Source organism: Saccopteryx bilineata, chromosome 3, assembly GCF_036850765.1.
Source record: "Saccopteryx bilineata isolate mSacBil1 chromosome 3, mSacBil1_pri_phased_curated, whole genome shotgun sequence".
NCBI classification, from domain to species: Eukaryota; Metazoa; Chordata; class Mammalia; order Chiroptera; family Emballonuridae; genus Saccopteryx; species Saccopteryx bilineata.
The window spans coordinates 258,917,637-258,929,903 of NC_089492.1; the positions used below are offsets into that span (position 1 = coordinate 258,917,637).

The following is a 12,267-nucleotide window of genomic DNA, read 5'->3' on the forward strand; positions in this document are numbered from 1 at the left end:
TCACAGGACCTTTGAGGTCCAGATGACGGCTTGAACCCTCTCTACAGGTAAACACACATACACACCATAACCCCCAAAGGCACATAAATACTCTCTAAAGGCCTCTGAACTCACACTCCCCGATGACCTCCATATCCCCTCTACACACACCCACACCCACACCCACACACAGGCGCGCTTACACACACATTTGCAGGCAATTCTGACTGTCCTTGGTCCCTCTGGCTTTGCCTGGGGAGAATGCCCAACCCCCCTGCCCTCTGGTTCCGGCCCACCGCCTTCACAGGTCTGCAAAGCTCCCTCTTCAACTCCGGACTCTGGACCTGTCACCGGAAACTCATTGCTTATCAGGGCCGCCAGCCTGGGCAGCAGCCAGCTGAGGTGTCCGTCCCTTCTAGTGCCCGTTGGACCACCCCCTCCCTGTCAGGAACCCAACTGCCCCAGCCCCCCCCCTTGCCCCCAGTACTGGGGGGTGGGGGGTGAGGTCTGCACCTTAGGGTTCTCCGCAAAAGCTAGGGAAGATGTGGAGTTAGTCCGCCCTGTTGGGGGCGTTGCCTGCTGCCCAGCCCTCCGCCCTCACCTGCAAGCTTCAGCCCCACCTGCTGCGTCCCCAGGTGAGTCAAGCCGCAGTTCTGGCCCGCCCACTGTCTGCCCGCCCCGGCCGGAAGCTTCCTCCACGGACTGTGCACAGTTCCTACAGGTGGGGAGCAAAGGGGAAGGATTGGGGGATTGTGAGGGGGGACCCACAAATCCCTGAGGGCTCCTGCGGGCAGGAGGGAAGCTACAAATCAGGGTGTGTGTGTGTGTGTGTCTGTAAGATCAGGGGGTGTGTGTTTGTTGGTGGAAGAAATATGACCTGAGGGGGTGGGGTGACAGCCTGTGGGTGTGGGTATGTGTCCTTGGGAAGAATTCACAGGGACAGAGCAAGAAGGAAAGGAATCGGAGTAAAAGAAAGGTCAAACTGAATTCACTTCATTTCAGTGTAACAAAATCTTGTTTTTGGAGGACTCAGCACATAGTGTGGGGTCCACAGCAGGCACTCACTGAATGTTTGCTAATGAATAACTTACCTCTCCTTTCTAATGTCTCCTGCCCCCACACCACCCCCATATTCATGCTCAGTTCTCTCCTTCACTCACACACTTGCAATGAGCTGCCAAGTGCCAAGCTCTCTGGCAGTGCCAGGGCACAGGTTCCTCAGCCCAGTCTTTGCCCCCAGGGAGCTGCCCATCTGGTAACTGGCCAATTCTGACTGGTAGTTTTATAGGGTAGGTCAATGAAAAGTGTCCTTCCAGAGGGTCCTGGCGCAACCTCAAGGGCTGGCCTGGTCTGATTTAGCCTTGAGGGATGGTGGACTCAAGAAACTGAGGAGGGCTGGGAATGTAGATGGGTGGGTGAGGTGGGAGGTGTCTGTGTGTGGAGGTAGGATGGGGATGATAGGGGTGGGTGGGGAGGGTGGGAGGGGGAGCACTTGTGCAGGAGGGAGGAGGGAGAGTTTGGCCTGAGGGCCATGTGGTGAATTGTGAAGCTGAGGAATTTGCAGGTAGTGCTTCATTTGGGGAACCTTTGAAGGTTTTTTTTTTCTTCTTTTTAAAAATTATATCTTGAAGGATTTTTGTGTGTGTGTGTGTGAGAGAGAGAGGTGGGGGGGGGGGACAGACAGGGACAGACTAATAGGAAGGGAGAGAGATGAGAAGCATCAACTCATAGTTGCAGCACCTTAGTTGTTCATTGATTGCTTTCTCATATGTTCCTTGACCCCCGGGACTCCAACTGAGACAATGACCCCTTGCTCAAGCCAGCAACCTTGGGCTTAAGCCAGTGACCTTTGGGCTCAAGCCAGAGGCCATTGGGTTATGTCTATCCTATGTTCAAGCCTGTAACCCAGTGTTCAAGCTGGATGAGCCCACGCTCAAGTTGGTGACCTCAGGGTTTCGAGCCTGGGTTTTCAGCATTGCAGGCTGATGCTCTATCCACTGTGCCACTGCCTGGTCAGGCTTAAAGGATTTTTAAGCAGGAGGAATGATAGGGAATAGACTAGAGATGGGAGAGACCAGTTGGGAGGTTATTGTAAAAGTTGAGGTACCAGATGAAGGTGGCTTGGACTGGGGAAGTGGCAGTGGGGTGCAGAGGAGGGAAGTAGTCATTCAGAGACATATAGAGGAAGAACAGATGGACTTGGTGACAAGGTGGTAAGCAGCAAAGGTCTCCTTGGAGTGTCAGTATAAAAGATTATGGTGGAGCCTGACTAGGCAGTGGCGCAGTGAATAGAGCGTCGGACTGGGATGCCGAGGACCCAGGTTCGAGACCCCAAGGTCACCAGCTTGAGCGCGGGCTCATCTGGTTTGAGCAAAAACTCACCAGCTTGGACCCAAGGTCACTGGCTTGAGCAAGGAGTTACTTGGTCTGCTGAAGGCCCACGGTCAAGGCACATATGAGAAGGCAATCAATGAACAACTAAAGTATCACAATGCGCAACAAAAAACTAATGTTTGATGCTTCCCATTTCTCTGTTCCTGTCTGTCTGCCCCTATCTATCTCTCTGTCTCTGTAAAAAAAAATAAAAAAGAAAAAAAAAGACTATGGTGGAGTACTCCCCTAAAATATTCCTTCTCTCCTAGGTGCTTTCTTATCCTGGGTATCCCTGTCCAGGTACTCCTCTGTTCAGGTACTCCACCGGCAATAATCTCCAGTCCTAGTTGGTCCTCCAACAGGTACTCTCCTAACCTAGGTGTTCTTCCTCTAGATAATCCCCAGATTTAGGTGTTGCCTCCCCCCTGACCCCTGACTTCTCTGATTCAGGTGCTCCTCCTGCAGGTATTCTCGACCTAGAATGATCTTCCTCCAGATACTCCCTTAATTCAGGTGCTTCTTCTCAGATCCCTTCCAGCCCTAGTGATTCTCATCCAGATGATTTCCTGATTCAGGTGATCTGCATTTAGCTACTCCCTGAATACAGCCTCCCTTTGAGGGCACAGGTGAATGGGTAGGGATGTGCCTGAGGCTAGAGGTGGGTTAACAGGAGCTCCAGACTCAGGAGCAGAGGGACCAGTCTGCCCTGATTGTGTCTGCGGCCCCTTGCCCTGGGTGGGGACTGCACTGTCTTTCAACATGTGGTGTGGTTTCCACTTTGGCTTGTTAGCTCCAAGCAATTGCTGTGGTCCGACCTCTGGGAGCCAGCATTGCCTCTGCCTCCGCCTCCCATCCTCAGCTTACCAAGCAATGTGGCAAACTGGGCTCGGGCTCTGGGATCAGAGGCCTGGGTTTCAGTCCTGGAACTTCACCTGAGTTAGTTTACCCTCTGGGTCTCAGAGTCCTCATCTTTAGAGAGGGGATACTATTTCTACCCTCATTACAGATTCCTGTGAGCATGATGCCTGCTGCCTGAGTCCTAAGGTATGCTCGGTATCAGTTCTACGACTCACTTGCTTTTCCAGCCGCTCCCAGAGCTGGTCCCTACACTATTCCTTTACAAATAGCCAATTTCTCAGCTTGTTTCTCCCCCGTGGACAACTGGTTACTGTCAGTTGTCCAGTCTCCAGAGTCTGTGCAGCAGCCTAACATGGCTGTGAGAGTGGCTTAAAATGTGTGCCCTGTGTGTGTATATTCCAGGATCTGTGCCCCAGGGCTGCCTGGCACCTGGGGATCTCCTTGGAGCCAGGGCTCTTCTGGCCAAGGCCAAGGCTCACGGGTGCCTTCCAGCCACTCCATGAGCGACACGAACCAAAGTGAGTGGCAGTGGGAGGGGAGCCCAAGAGGAGGGTGGTTTCCCCTTAGATGCTGGGGTCGGCAGGACCCTGCTCCACTCCTCTCCGTTTCACCAGGGAGCCCACCTGGGGCCCATTTATATACTGTCCCTTTCTCTGCAGCCACTGTGGGGCCCTCGGAGCTCCCCACGACATCAGCCATGTCCCCTGAACCGGGCACCGGCGCCCGGGCATGGCCTGTGCTGGTGGGGGTTGTGCTAGGAGCTGTGGTCCTCTCTCTCCTCATTGCACTTGCTGCCAAATGCCACCTCTGCCGCAAATACCGCACCAGCTACCAGCACCGCCCGCTGCCCGAGTCAAGGAAGGAGATCTGTCAGGAGCTGGGTGAAGATGAGGATGATGATGGCTTCATTGAGGACAATTACATTCAACCTGGGGCTGGCGGGCTGGGGACAGAGGGTAGCAGGAATCCCTTCTCTCTCTGAGCCCCGACCTTTGAACACCCTCTGCCCCCGATGCCTGACAGACAGCTCAAGGATTGCAAATACTATGTGGGAGCCATGAACTGCAGGGATGGAGGTGGATAGGGTTTAAGGGCTGACCAAGGGGTGGAGCAATTCTTACCTCCCTGACACTAGCCACCAAAGTGGCAAGTACCCTCTCTTGCTCAATAACCCTCAATGGCTCCCTGCTAGTCTCAGGATAGAGCTTACGAAGGGCCTGAGTTTGGAAATAAGGCCTCTGTCAGCCTCTTGGTTTCCTTTCTGGCCTTTCCCTACCATTCTCACTACTTACCTAATTACTATTATCTACCAGATGATAACATTTTAGCAGATAAAAATCAGTGTGCCAAGTTTCTTATTGAAGTTTGCTCCTATCAATAAAGTGGGTAATCTAAATAGTTATAATATATTCTGTTTTACACAGGTATTAATAAATCTATTTTCATTTCAAATAAAAATGAAAAGTTGCTCGTTTTTATTTTCCTGAACTGGAACTTGTGCGGGAAGATGCTGGTGCATCCTCCAGTGATCCCCTCCCGCTCACAAAACCCTGCGAGCTTCTCTCCCATCACCCTTGCCACATTTTACCTTAATCTTTATTGCAATTTGCACTTACCTCTTACTGTGCCTGTCCTTCCAGCTAGACTGTGAGCTCCTGAGGCCAAAGGCTCTGTCTTATTTGTCCTCAGAGGCTTGCACAAGGTAGATGCCCAATAAATATCTGCAAAATTTTATTACTGTGGGCTCAGGAGTAAGGAGGTGGAAGGTAAGGGAGTAGAGTGATTGTGGAAGACTTGATCAAGAACTTGACAGGAGAAGAATAGTGTCATAGCTCTTGGTGGGGATATTGAGGCAACAGAGATTAGTTAAATTTCTTTTGCAAACAATGGAAAGGAATCCTGGCTTTTGCATTGAATTAAAGGGACAGCTGACTCAGGAGGGTAGGAAGCAGGTGGTCCCAGCAGTCGGAGGTCAGCATGGTGCCTCCAGTGCTCTGTCATTTATGGGCATTAATGAGACTCCATGCCTGGGATTCCCAAACTGTCAATTCTGAGTTTCAAATACTCAGGCGGGATTTTCTGATTGGCCCAGTCTGGGTCCAGTATCCACTGCAGGTCCAGCTAGCCTTCTGTAGCACATGTGATGTGGGGAGCCCACCAGTTTGTTCCAGATCATTCTTAGACAAAGGAAAATCATGGACCAGGCAGCCACCCACATGGTGTCCACCCAGATGCCATGTTGGCCTTGGAGGACAGCCAACAGAGAAGGAAAGTGAGGGATGACTACTGTAGGAGGTGCTTGAGGAAAAGGCAGGAGGTCGGGGCGGAGGGGCAGGCCCGGAGCCAGAGCGCGGGTATGAGGGGTGCCCACGGCAGGGATGAAGGGATCAGCTGGTGCCTTGGTGCCGAGAGAGATTGATTGCGCGTCAACCTGAGAGCAACCTAGGCTCATCTGGGAACCTTTCGGGCAAGGGAGTGAAGTCATCACGACAGAAAATTCACTCTGGATGCCGCATAGGGATGGGGTAGGGTAGAGACCGAGAGAGGTGACTAAGATCTGACTAATGTGTGACACAGGGAACAGATTCCAGAGATTTGGAGGGGGTGGGGTTGACAGCACTTCTTGGCTGCCAGATGTGTGGGGAGGGGGCAGGGAGGAGCCAGTGAAATCACCCTGGTCTCTGGTTTGATGGCTGGGTGCACTGAGGAGGAACAGGTTCATGGGGAAGGAGGATTCAGTGCCAGATGTAGGATCCAGGGAAAGATGTTCTGGAGCAGCTGGGACTCACAGGGGGGCCGTCCCGTCTGCAGACATGGGCCTGAGAATAGTCAGCCCTAATAGGGCCACTGAGCTCCTGGGAGTGATTAGGTCGTGGAGGTGGAGTTGAGGAGGCGCTGAGATCTGAGTGGGGACATGCTGACATGTCAGGGTTTGTCAGCAGGGAAGAGGCAGCCAGGGAGAAGAGAGCCCAGCTCACACAGACCCAGCTCCAGCATTTTTCCTGAGTCCAGAGATGGTCAGACCCTTGCAGACCTGAGGAGTCCCAGAGGGCTGCCCCCGCCTGAGATCTGGAGAAGAACTCTGAGCAGCAGAATAAGGGGCCAAGAACATGTTCTGGCCTCTGAGGAAAGAGCTACTGCCAACACAGTGGTTCTGTCCCCTGCTCTAATGCTCTACCCAGAGGGCTGTCCTGCCTGAAGTTCTGGGCCAGAAAGATTTGCATGTGTTCTTTGGGACCCGAGTCAGAACGCCTGAGGGATCCAGGAGAAGGTAGGGGCCAGATCCTAGGTGAGCAGTTGCTTTTTCTGAGCCCAGGACCCAGTTGGGGTCAGCAGGTAGAGCTTCCTCTCAGAACTGCTGCGGCTGGCAAGCCTGGCTGAGCAGGATGCAGGGTCACGAGGACCTTGGATCTTGTCCTGAGAGGCCTTGCTGGATTCCTCTGAGGAATCACTGCCATTGTGCGCCACATGCCTGGCCCCATGCACAAAGAAGGCACATGACAGGAGTCTACAGGATCAAGGGCCCAAGCTCAGCCTGCTGGGAGGCCTGGGACTCTGCCAGGCCTGGCTCTGGTCGCCCTCCTCTGGCATAGGCCCCGGCCCCAGCCCTGCTCCCGGTCCTGCATCCCCCACAGCTGCCACTGTCTACTCTGTCTGGGATCCCCAAACCAGACCGGACTGTGGTGGACAGCCCAGCTCCCAGCTGCCTTGTCCTCCTGTCCCCAAAGCAGAGCCGGATCCCTTGTCCACTTGTGGAAGCCAAAGACAGGGGTCACACAAGACACAGACAGGAAGTTTAAGAAACCCCAGCAAACTAGAAAGGTGAGCTGAGACTTGCTCTGCTGTTTATGGGCTGTGTGACAGTAGACCAGTTACTTATCCCTCAGTGCTCTGATTTCTTCTCTGTAAAATGGGGATCATAATAGTACTTGCCTCCCACGGTTGTTAGAAGAATTAAGTTAGTTACATAAGTAGAGTGGAACAGAGCCAGCATCTGCGTGTTAGCCGTTTGCCTGTGGGCGCCCCCCGGGGTGATCACTCCCTACACCAGGCCACCAGTCTTAATCCTAAGGGAGGAGTTTATCAAGCCTCCTTCCTCCTCATTCGCTCTGGGCTGGGGATTTGAGCTTCATTGTTTCCCAGACAGAGCTCAGCTCAGAAGGTCTGGTCAGGACAGATGGGACTTGAATTAGAATCTCTGGCCCTGGACGGGTGGCTCAGTTGGTTGGAGTGTTGTCTCCATATGCCAAGGTTGCAGGTTTGGTCCTCAGTGGGGCACATGCAAGAATCAAACAATGAATGCTTAAGTAAGTGGAACAACAAATTGATGTTTCTTCTTCTCTCTCTCTCCCTCCCCTTTCATCTCTCTCTCTCTTTCTGTCTTTAAAAATCAATAACAGCCTGGCCAGTGGTGGCGCAGTGGATAAAGCGTCAACCTGGAACACTGAGGTCACCAGTTTGAAACCCTGGGCTTGCCTGATCAAGGCATATATGGGAGTTGATGCTTCCTGCTCCTCCCCCCTTCTCTCTCTCTCCTCTCTAAAATGAATAAATAAAAGCTTTAAAAAATCAATAATAATAATTTTAAAACTCCAACAACAATAGCACTGATGTTCTAGCACTTCTTGCAACGGTCCTTCTGGGAAGTCACCCCCATTTTATAGACTGAGAAGTTGAGGCTCAGATAAGTTAACTGTGCCCTGGCTGGATAGCTTGGTTAGTTAGAGCATTGTCCTGATATGCAGAGGTTTCCGGTTCAATCCCCGGTCAGGGCGCATACAGAAACAGATTGATGTTCCTGTCTGTCTCTCCCTCTCCATAATCAATAACTAAAAATTTTTAAAAATGTAAGTTCACTGTAACTTGCTTCACTCAGCAATAATGTCATTATCTCACCCGGAAATAACAATTAAACAGACCCAGAGAAGGAGACCTCCTGGTTCTAGTACTTGTGTTCATCCTTCCTCTCCCCAAGGGAACAGGTCTGAGAAGTCTCGGGGTGCAAGCTCCAGGTTGGGAGAGCAGGCTGTGAGGGTGGAAATGGCATGTCCCATCCTGAGGGGTCTCTTGCAGTCCTTGTGGCTGACTTCCATGGTTATGCCCCGGGGACCCTCACTGGTCCTGAGGAGCAGGCGGGAGGCAGTGCTGTCCTGTGCAGAGCGCTGAGCATGCCGGGCGTGTGTCAGTCCCCTGCAGCCTGGAGGAAACCCCTCTGGGGAGACCTGAGTGTCCTCAGGAGGCCAGAGGTCTCGTGGGCTTGGATGTGATATATGCTCCACCTGGGCTGGGACAGATGTGGAAGTTTCTGGGACATGTTCTTCCAGTATCCAGGCGTCCAGGTGACATGGCTGAGAACCCAGAGTCTGATTCTTGAGCCAGGAGGAGCACGTGGCAAGTCTCTCTCCACCTCTCCTGCCACCCGATGGGAGCCTCCAGCGTCATACCACTGTACTCTGTCTCCATTGTCCCCTTCTTGTCTTTTCTCCTCACCCAATACCAGTTTAGATCTCAGGCTCTATTATGCCAACCTTTCTCACCAATATCCTCAACTCACATGCCATTGTCTCAGCATTGCCCGCTCCAGGTGAACTCCAGCCTGGGACCTGATGCTTGGCCTCTGTATGCTGTTGAGAAAGCCCCACTGTCACCCAGGCTGGCTGGTGTCTCTGTTAATGTCCGGCCTCCAGCCTCCCATGGGCTCTCAAAGCTTCCAACAATCTTGCTGTTTTCCTGGTCATGTCTCTCTCTCATTCTCCATAGCAGCTCTTTAAAATAGCCTCTGTCCCACAGAGAGAATAGTTGTTGGCCAACTATATACAAAACCCACAAACTTAACCTGTGTCCGTTCTTTCTTCTCTTTCATCAAAATGGCTTTATAAGTCCAGTCCCTCCACCTTGGCCCTGGAGCTTCCTTCCCACCTTGTGTTCAGGGGCTTTAAGACCAGCATCTTCTCTACGTTGTATCTGAAACCTCTTTCTATCAACATTAACCCATCACATCTCTCTCATCTTAAAAAGCCTCCAGTCAGTGCTCGCTTGGACAGCACATATACTAAAATTGGAACGACACAGAGAAGATTAGCATGGCCCCTGCGCAAGGATGACACGCAAATTCGTGAAGCGTTCCATATTTTAAAAAGAAAAAAAGAAGAAAAAAAAGCCTCCAGTCAGTCACAAAGACCTGTCAGTCCCAGCTTCTGAACATGCATGGAACCTGTTCTGTTTCACTCTGACCCAGCAGCTATTCCATGGTCTAAGACTCCATCGTCTTTTATCTGGACGATGGTGTTAATCAACCAACCCAGTTTCCTGCCTCCATTTTGGCCCCTTCCAATTAAAATTCTCTGTGCTGCAGGCAGAATGATTGTTTTAAAACACAGTTCTGACCAGGCCATTCCTCTACTTATAACCCTTTACCGGGAAAACTGTGCCGCACACTAGGGAGCTGCTGCAGCCCGGGGCTGGCCGAGGGCCCTCCCTAGCACTTCTTGCCTCTTCCCAGCTAGCGCTCCATGTTCCACCCACACAAACCTCAACCCTTCGTAGTCCTTGGAGGAGCCAAGTTCTCTTATCCCTGGATCCTTCTGCTACTCCTTCTTTCTGGGGCACTCTTTCTATCCCTCAGGGCCAGTGGATACATAATTTCTTTTGGTTCTTTTGGGACTGTTTGGCCATTTCTTCTCCTACTTCTTCCCCCTCCTCCTCTTTTTTTTTTTTTTTTTTTGTTGTTGTTGTATTTTTCTGAAGTGAGAAGCGGGGAGGCAGACAGACTCCGCATGCATATGACTAGGATCCACCCAGAATGCCCACTAGGGGGGCGATGCTCTGCCCATCTGGGGCGTTGTTCCATAGCAACTGGAGCCATTCTAGTGCCTGAGGCAGAGGCCAATGGAGCCATCCTCAGTGCCCGGGCCAACTTTGTTCTAATGCAGCCTTGGCTGCAGGAGGAAAAGAGAGAGATAGAGAGATAGGAGATGGGAAAAGGTGGAGAGGCAGATGGGTGCCTCTCCTGTGTGCACTAGCTGGAAATTGAACCCAGGACTTCCACACGCCAGGTCGACGCTCTACCACTAAGCCAATCGGCCAGGCCCTCCTCTTCTTCTTTTGATAAAGAGGAAGGGGAAGAGAAAGGAAGGGGAAGAGAGAGAAAGAGAAACAACAACTTGTATCAAATCATTGTTCCACTTAGTTGTGCCACTGATTGCTTCCAATATATGCCCTGACCCAGGCTTGAACCTGCGCCCTTGGAGCTCCAGGAGGACACTCTCTCTACTACATCGTCGGTCAGGGCCACTTCTTATTCTTTTTCTCGGAAAGCTGATCCTGGCCCTGCACTGCTTACAGTGAGTCCCAAATCCTATTCTGTCGGAGTACCACTCCCCTGATTAAACTTTCACCATGTTCGCCAGTGTCCCAAGGACAAAGTCCGAGTTCCTCAGCTGGGCTGCCATGCCAGGGCAGACTGGAGTGAGAGGAGGAACTGGGTGGGAGCAATGTGAAGGCTCCTCTCCATACCAACTCCCATTTTCTTAGGGGGTGGAGGGCCAGGCCACCTGCAGAGAGTGGTGTTGGGGGGGGTGCTGGGGTGTGAAGGGAGCGAAGGGAACGTGAGGCTCACTGTAGGAGCAGCTGACAAGGGAAACTGTAACTGATGAGCTCTGTTGCGGACCTGGGTGAGACTGGTTGAGGAATTCGTGATGATGCCTGGCTGCCTGGCTGTGCCGGTTTCTCTAATAACCGCTTACTGAGAGTCAGCAGGTGCAGTAAAGGCAGATGTGTGGATTCATCCATGGAGAGGGTGGGTTTCCTGGGAGAGTGGGACCAAAAGGGCAGGTGGCTAGGGAGTCGAGGACCCTGTCAAGGAGTGGCTGAAATAATGGGTCACAGAATCTTAACCAGAAGGGAGATGAATACAGGAGGGGGGAGACAAGAGTAGAGGGGGAAGCTAGAGAGAGGTAGTGTGTGTGTGTGTGGGGGTGGTACATAGCTGTTTGCAGTGTGCACCAAGATGGGGTTTTGTGGGATGCTTTGAGCAAACAAGGTGGAGGCGGGAGGTTGTGGGTGGGTGCGTGGGTGGGCGGGCTTTAGTGATTGAGGAAGCAGTAGCATTTCTGCCCTGCCTGTGCCTTGACCCATCTCTTACCCTCCCAAGTCATGTTCCAGAGGGTTGTGCAGATGTGTACCTCCACTGCCCCTTGAAGTAGGCCCTCTGGGGGCATGAGCCATGCTCCTTATCCAGAGTCCTTTTCAGCAGAGCCTGACACGACCTTGCCTGGAGTAGCTGCTCATCTGGACATTTGGGCTGTGTAATCCTTCCCCTCCCCATTTTCTAGGCCTGTTTTCTGTTTTCCTTGGGTTTTTTAAAAGAAATATTATGGAAGAGTCTAAGCCTGTCTCAGCAGAAAAGAAACGTGATTTCTCCTCCTATTACAGGATGGAGATGTGCTCTGTGGTCCTCGAATGGCCTAGGAGTCGGTGATAATGGTAGCTCCCTCTTGAAAACCCAGGAAGAGGGAGAATTTCTGGGGCAGGCAGTGTGGGCCTCAGGAGAGCTGGGGCCGACAGTGGACAGCGGCCTAACTCCCCGTCCTTCCCAGTTACAGGTAAGTCTCTCCCTGATCCTTGCACACACATTGCCATCCAACCAACCTTGAGTCTTTCACCTATCCAGCAGCGCACCTACTACGTGCTGGGCCCACGTTGGGGATCAGGGACACACAGGTGAGCAGACCCAAACCCTGCCAGGAGGAGCTGATTAAGGAAACAGGCACACAGAGTAGGAACTGCAGAAGGCCAGGAAAGAACAGATAGAGGATGGGAGAAGCGGGAGGGCATGCTGAGGTTCAGTGTCTGGCTCACGGGGTGACTGACGTAAGGGGAGAGGGAGGCCAAATCCTGTGCGAGTCTGCACCTGAGCCTGCGAGAGATGGGGGCCGCGGAAGGGTCCTAAGGGACATTTGCATTGTGGGTTCCTCCAGGCGTAGTGTACGCAGTGCACGTGTTGGCGTTGAGGGATGGGAGGTGGAGTTAAGAGGAGAAAAGAGCAGAAGGAGGGAG

At 52.4% G+C, this 12,267-nt stretch overlaps 1 protein-coding gene and 1 non-coding gene across 13 annotated transcripts; both read left to right on the forward strand.

Moving 5' to 3' along the window:
- Positions 1 to 346: 346 nt before the first annotated feature.
- C3H1orf210 (chromosome 3 C1orf210 homolog) lies at positions 347 to 4,650 on the forward strand. Of its 12 annotated transcripts, none has more exons than XM_066269440.1 (6): positions 657 to 700; positions 2,622 to 2,714; positions 2,818 to 2,978; positions 3,359 to 3,396; positions 3,613 to 3,728; positions 3,870 to 4,650. In XM_066269440.1, the coding sequence occupies exons 5-6, from the start codon at positions 3,710 to 3,712 to the stop codon at positions 4,190 to 4,192; spliced, it is 342 nt and encodes a 113-aa protein (XP_066125537.1). In that variant the 5' UTR covers positions 657 to 700; positions 2,622 to 2,714; positions 2,818 to 2,978; positions 3,359 to 3,396; positions 3,613 to 3,709; the 3' UTR covers positions 4,193 to 4,650. The 12 variants fall into 12 exon arrangements, with proteins under 12 accessions (XP_066125545.1, XP_066125541.1, XP_066125539.1 ...); XM_066269439.1 differs by having other exon boundaries at positions 2,818 to 2,927; XM_066269444.1 differs by lacking the exons at positions 657 to 700; positions 3,359 to 3,396 and adding an exon at positions 489 to 614 and having other exon boundaries at positions 2,803 to 2,927.
- Positions 4,651 to 9,238: 4,588 nt separating this feature from the next.
- On the forward strand, positions 9,239 to 9,345 carry LOC136332648 (U6 spliceosomal RNA). The gene has a single exon (XR_010730814.1). It is a non-coding gene; the product is annotated as a U6 spliceosomal RNA (small nuclear RNA).
- The last annotated feature ends 2,922 nt before the right edge of the window (positions 9,346 to 12,267 follow it).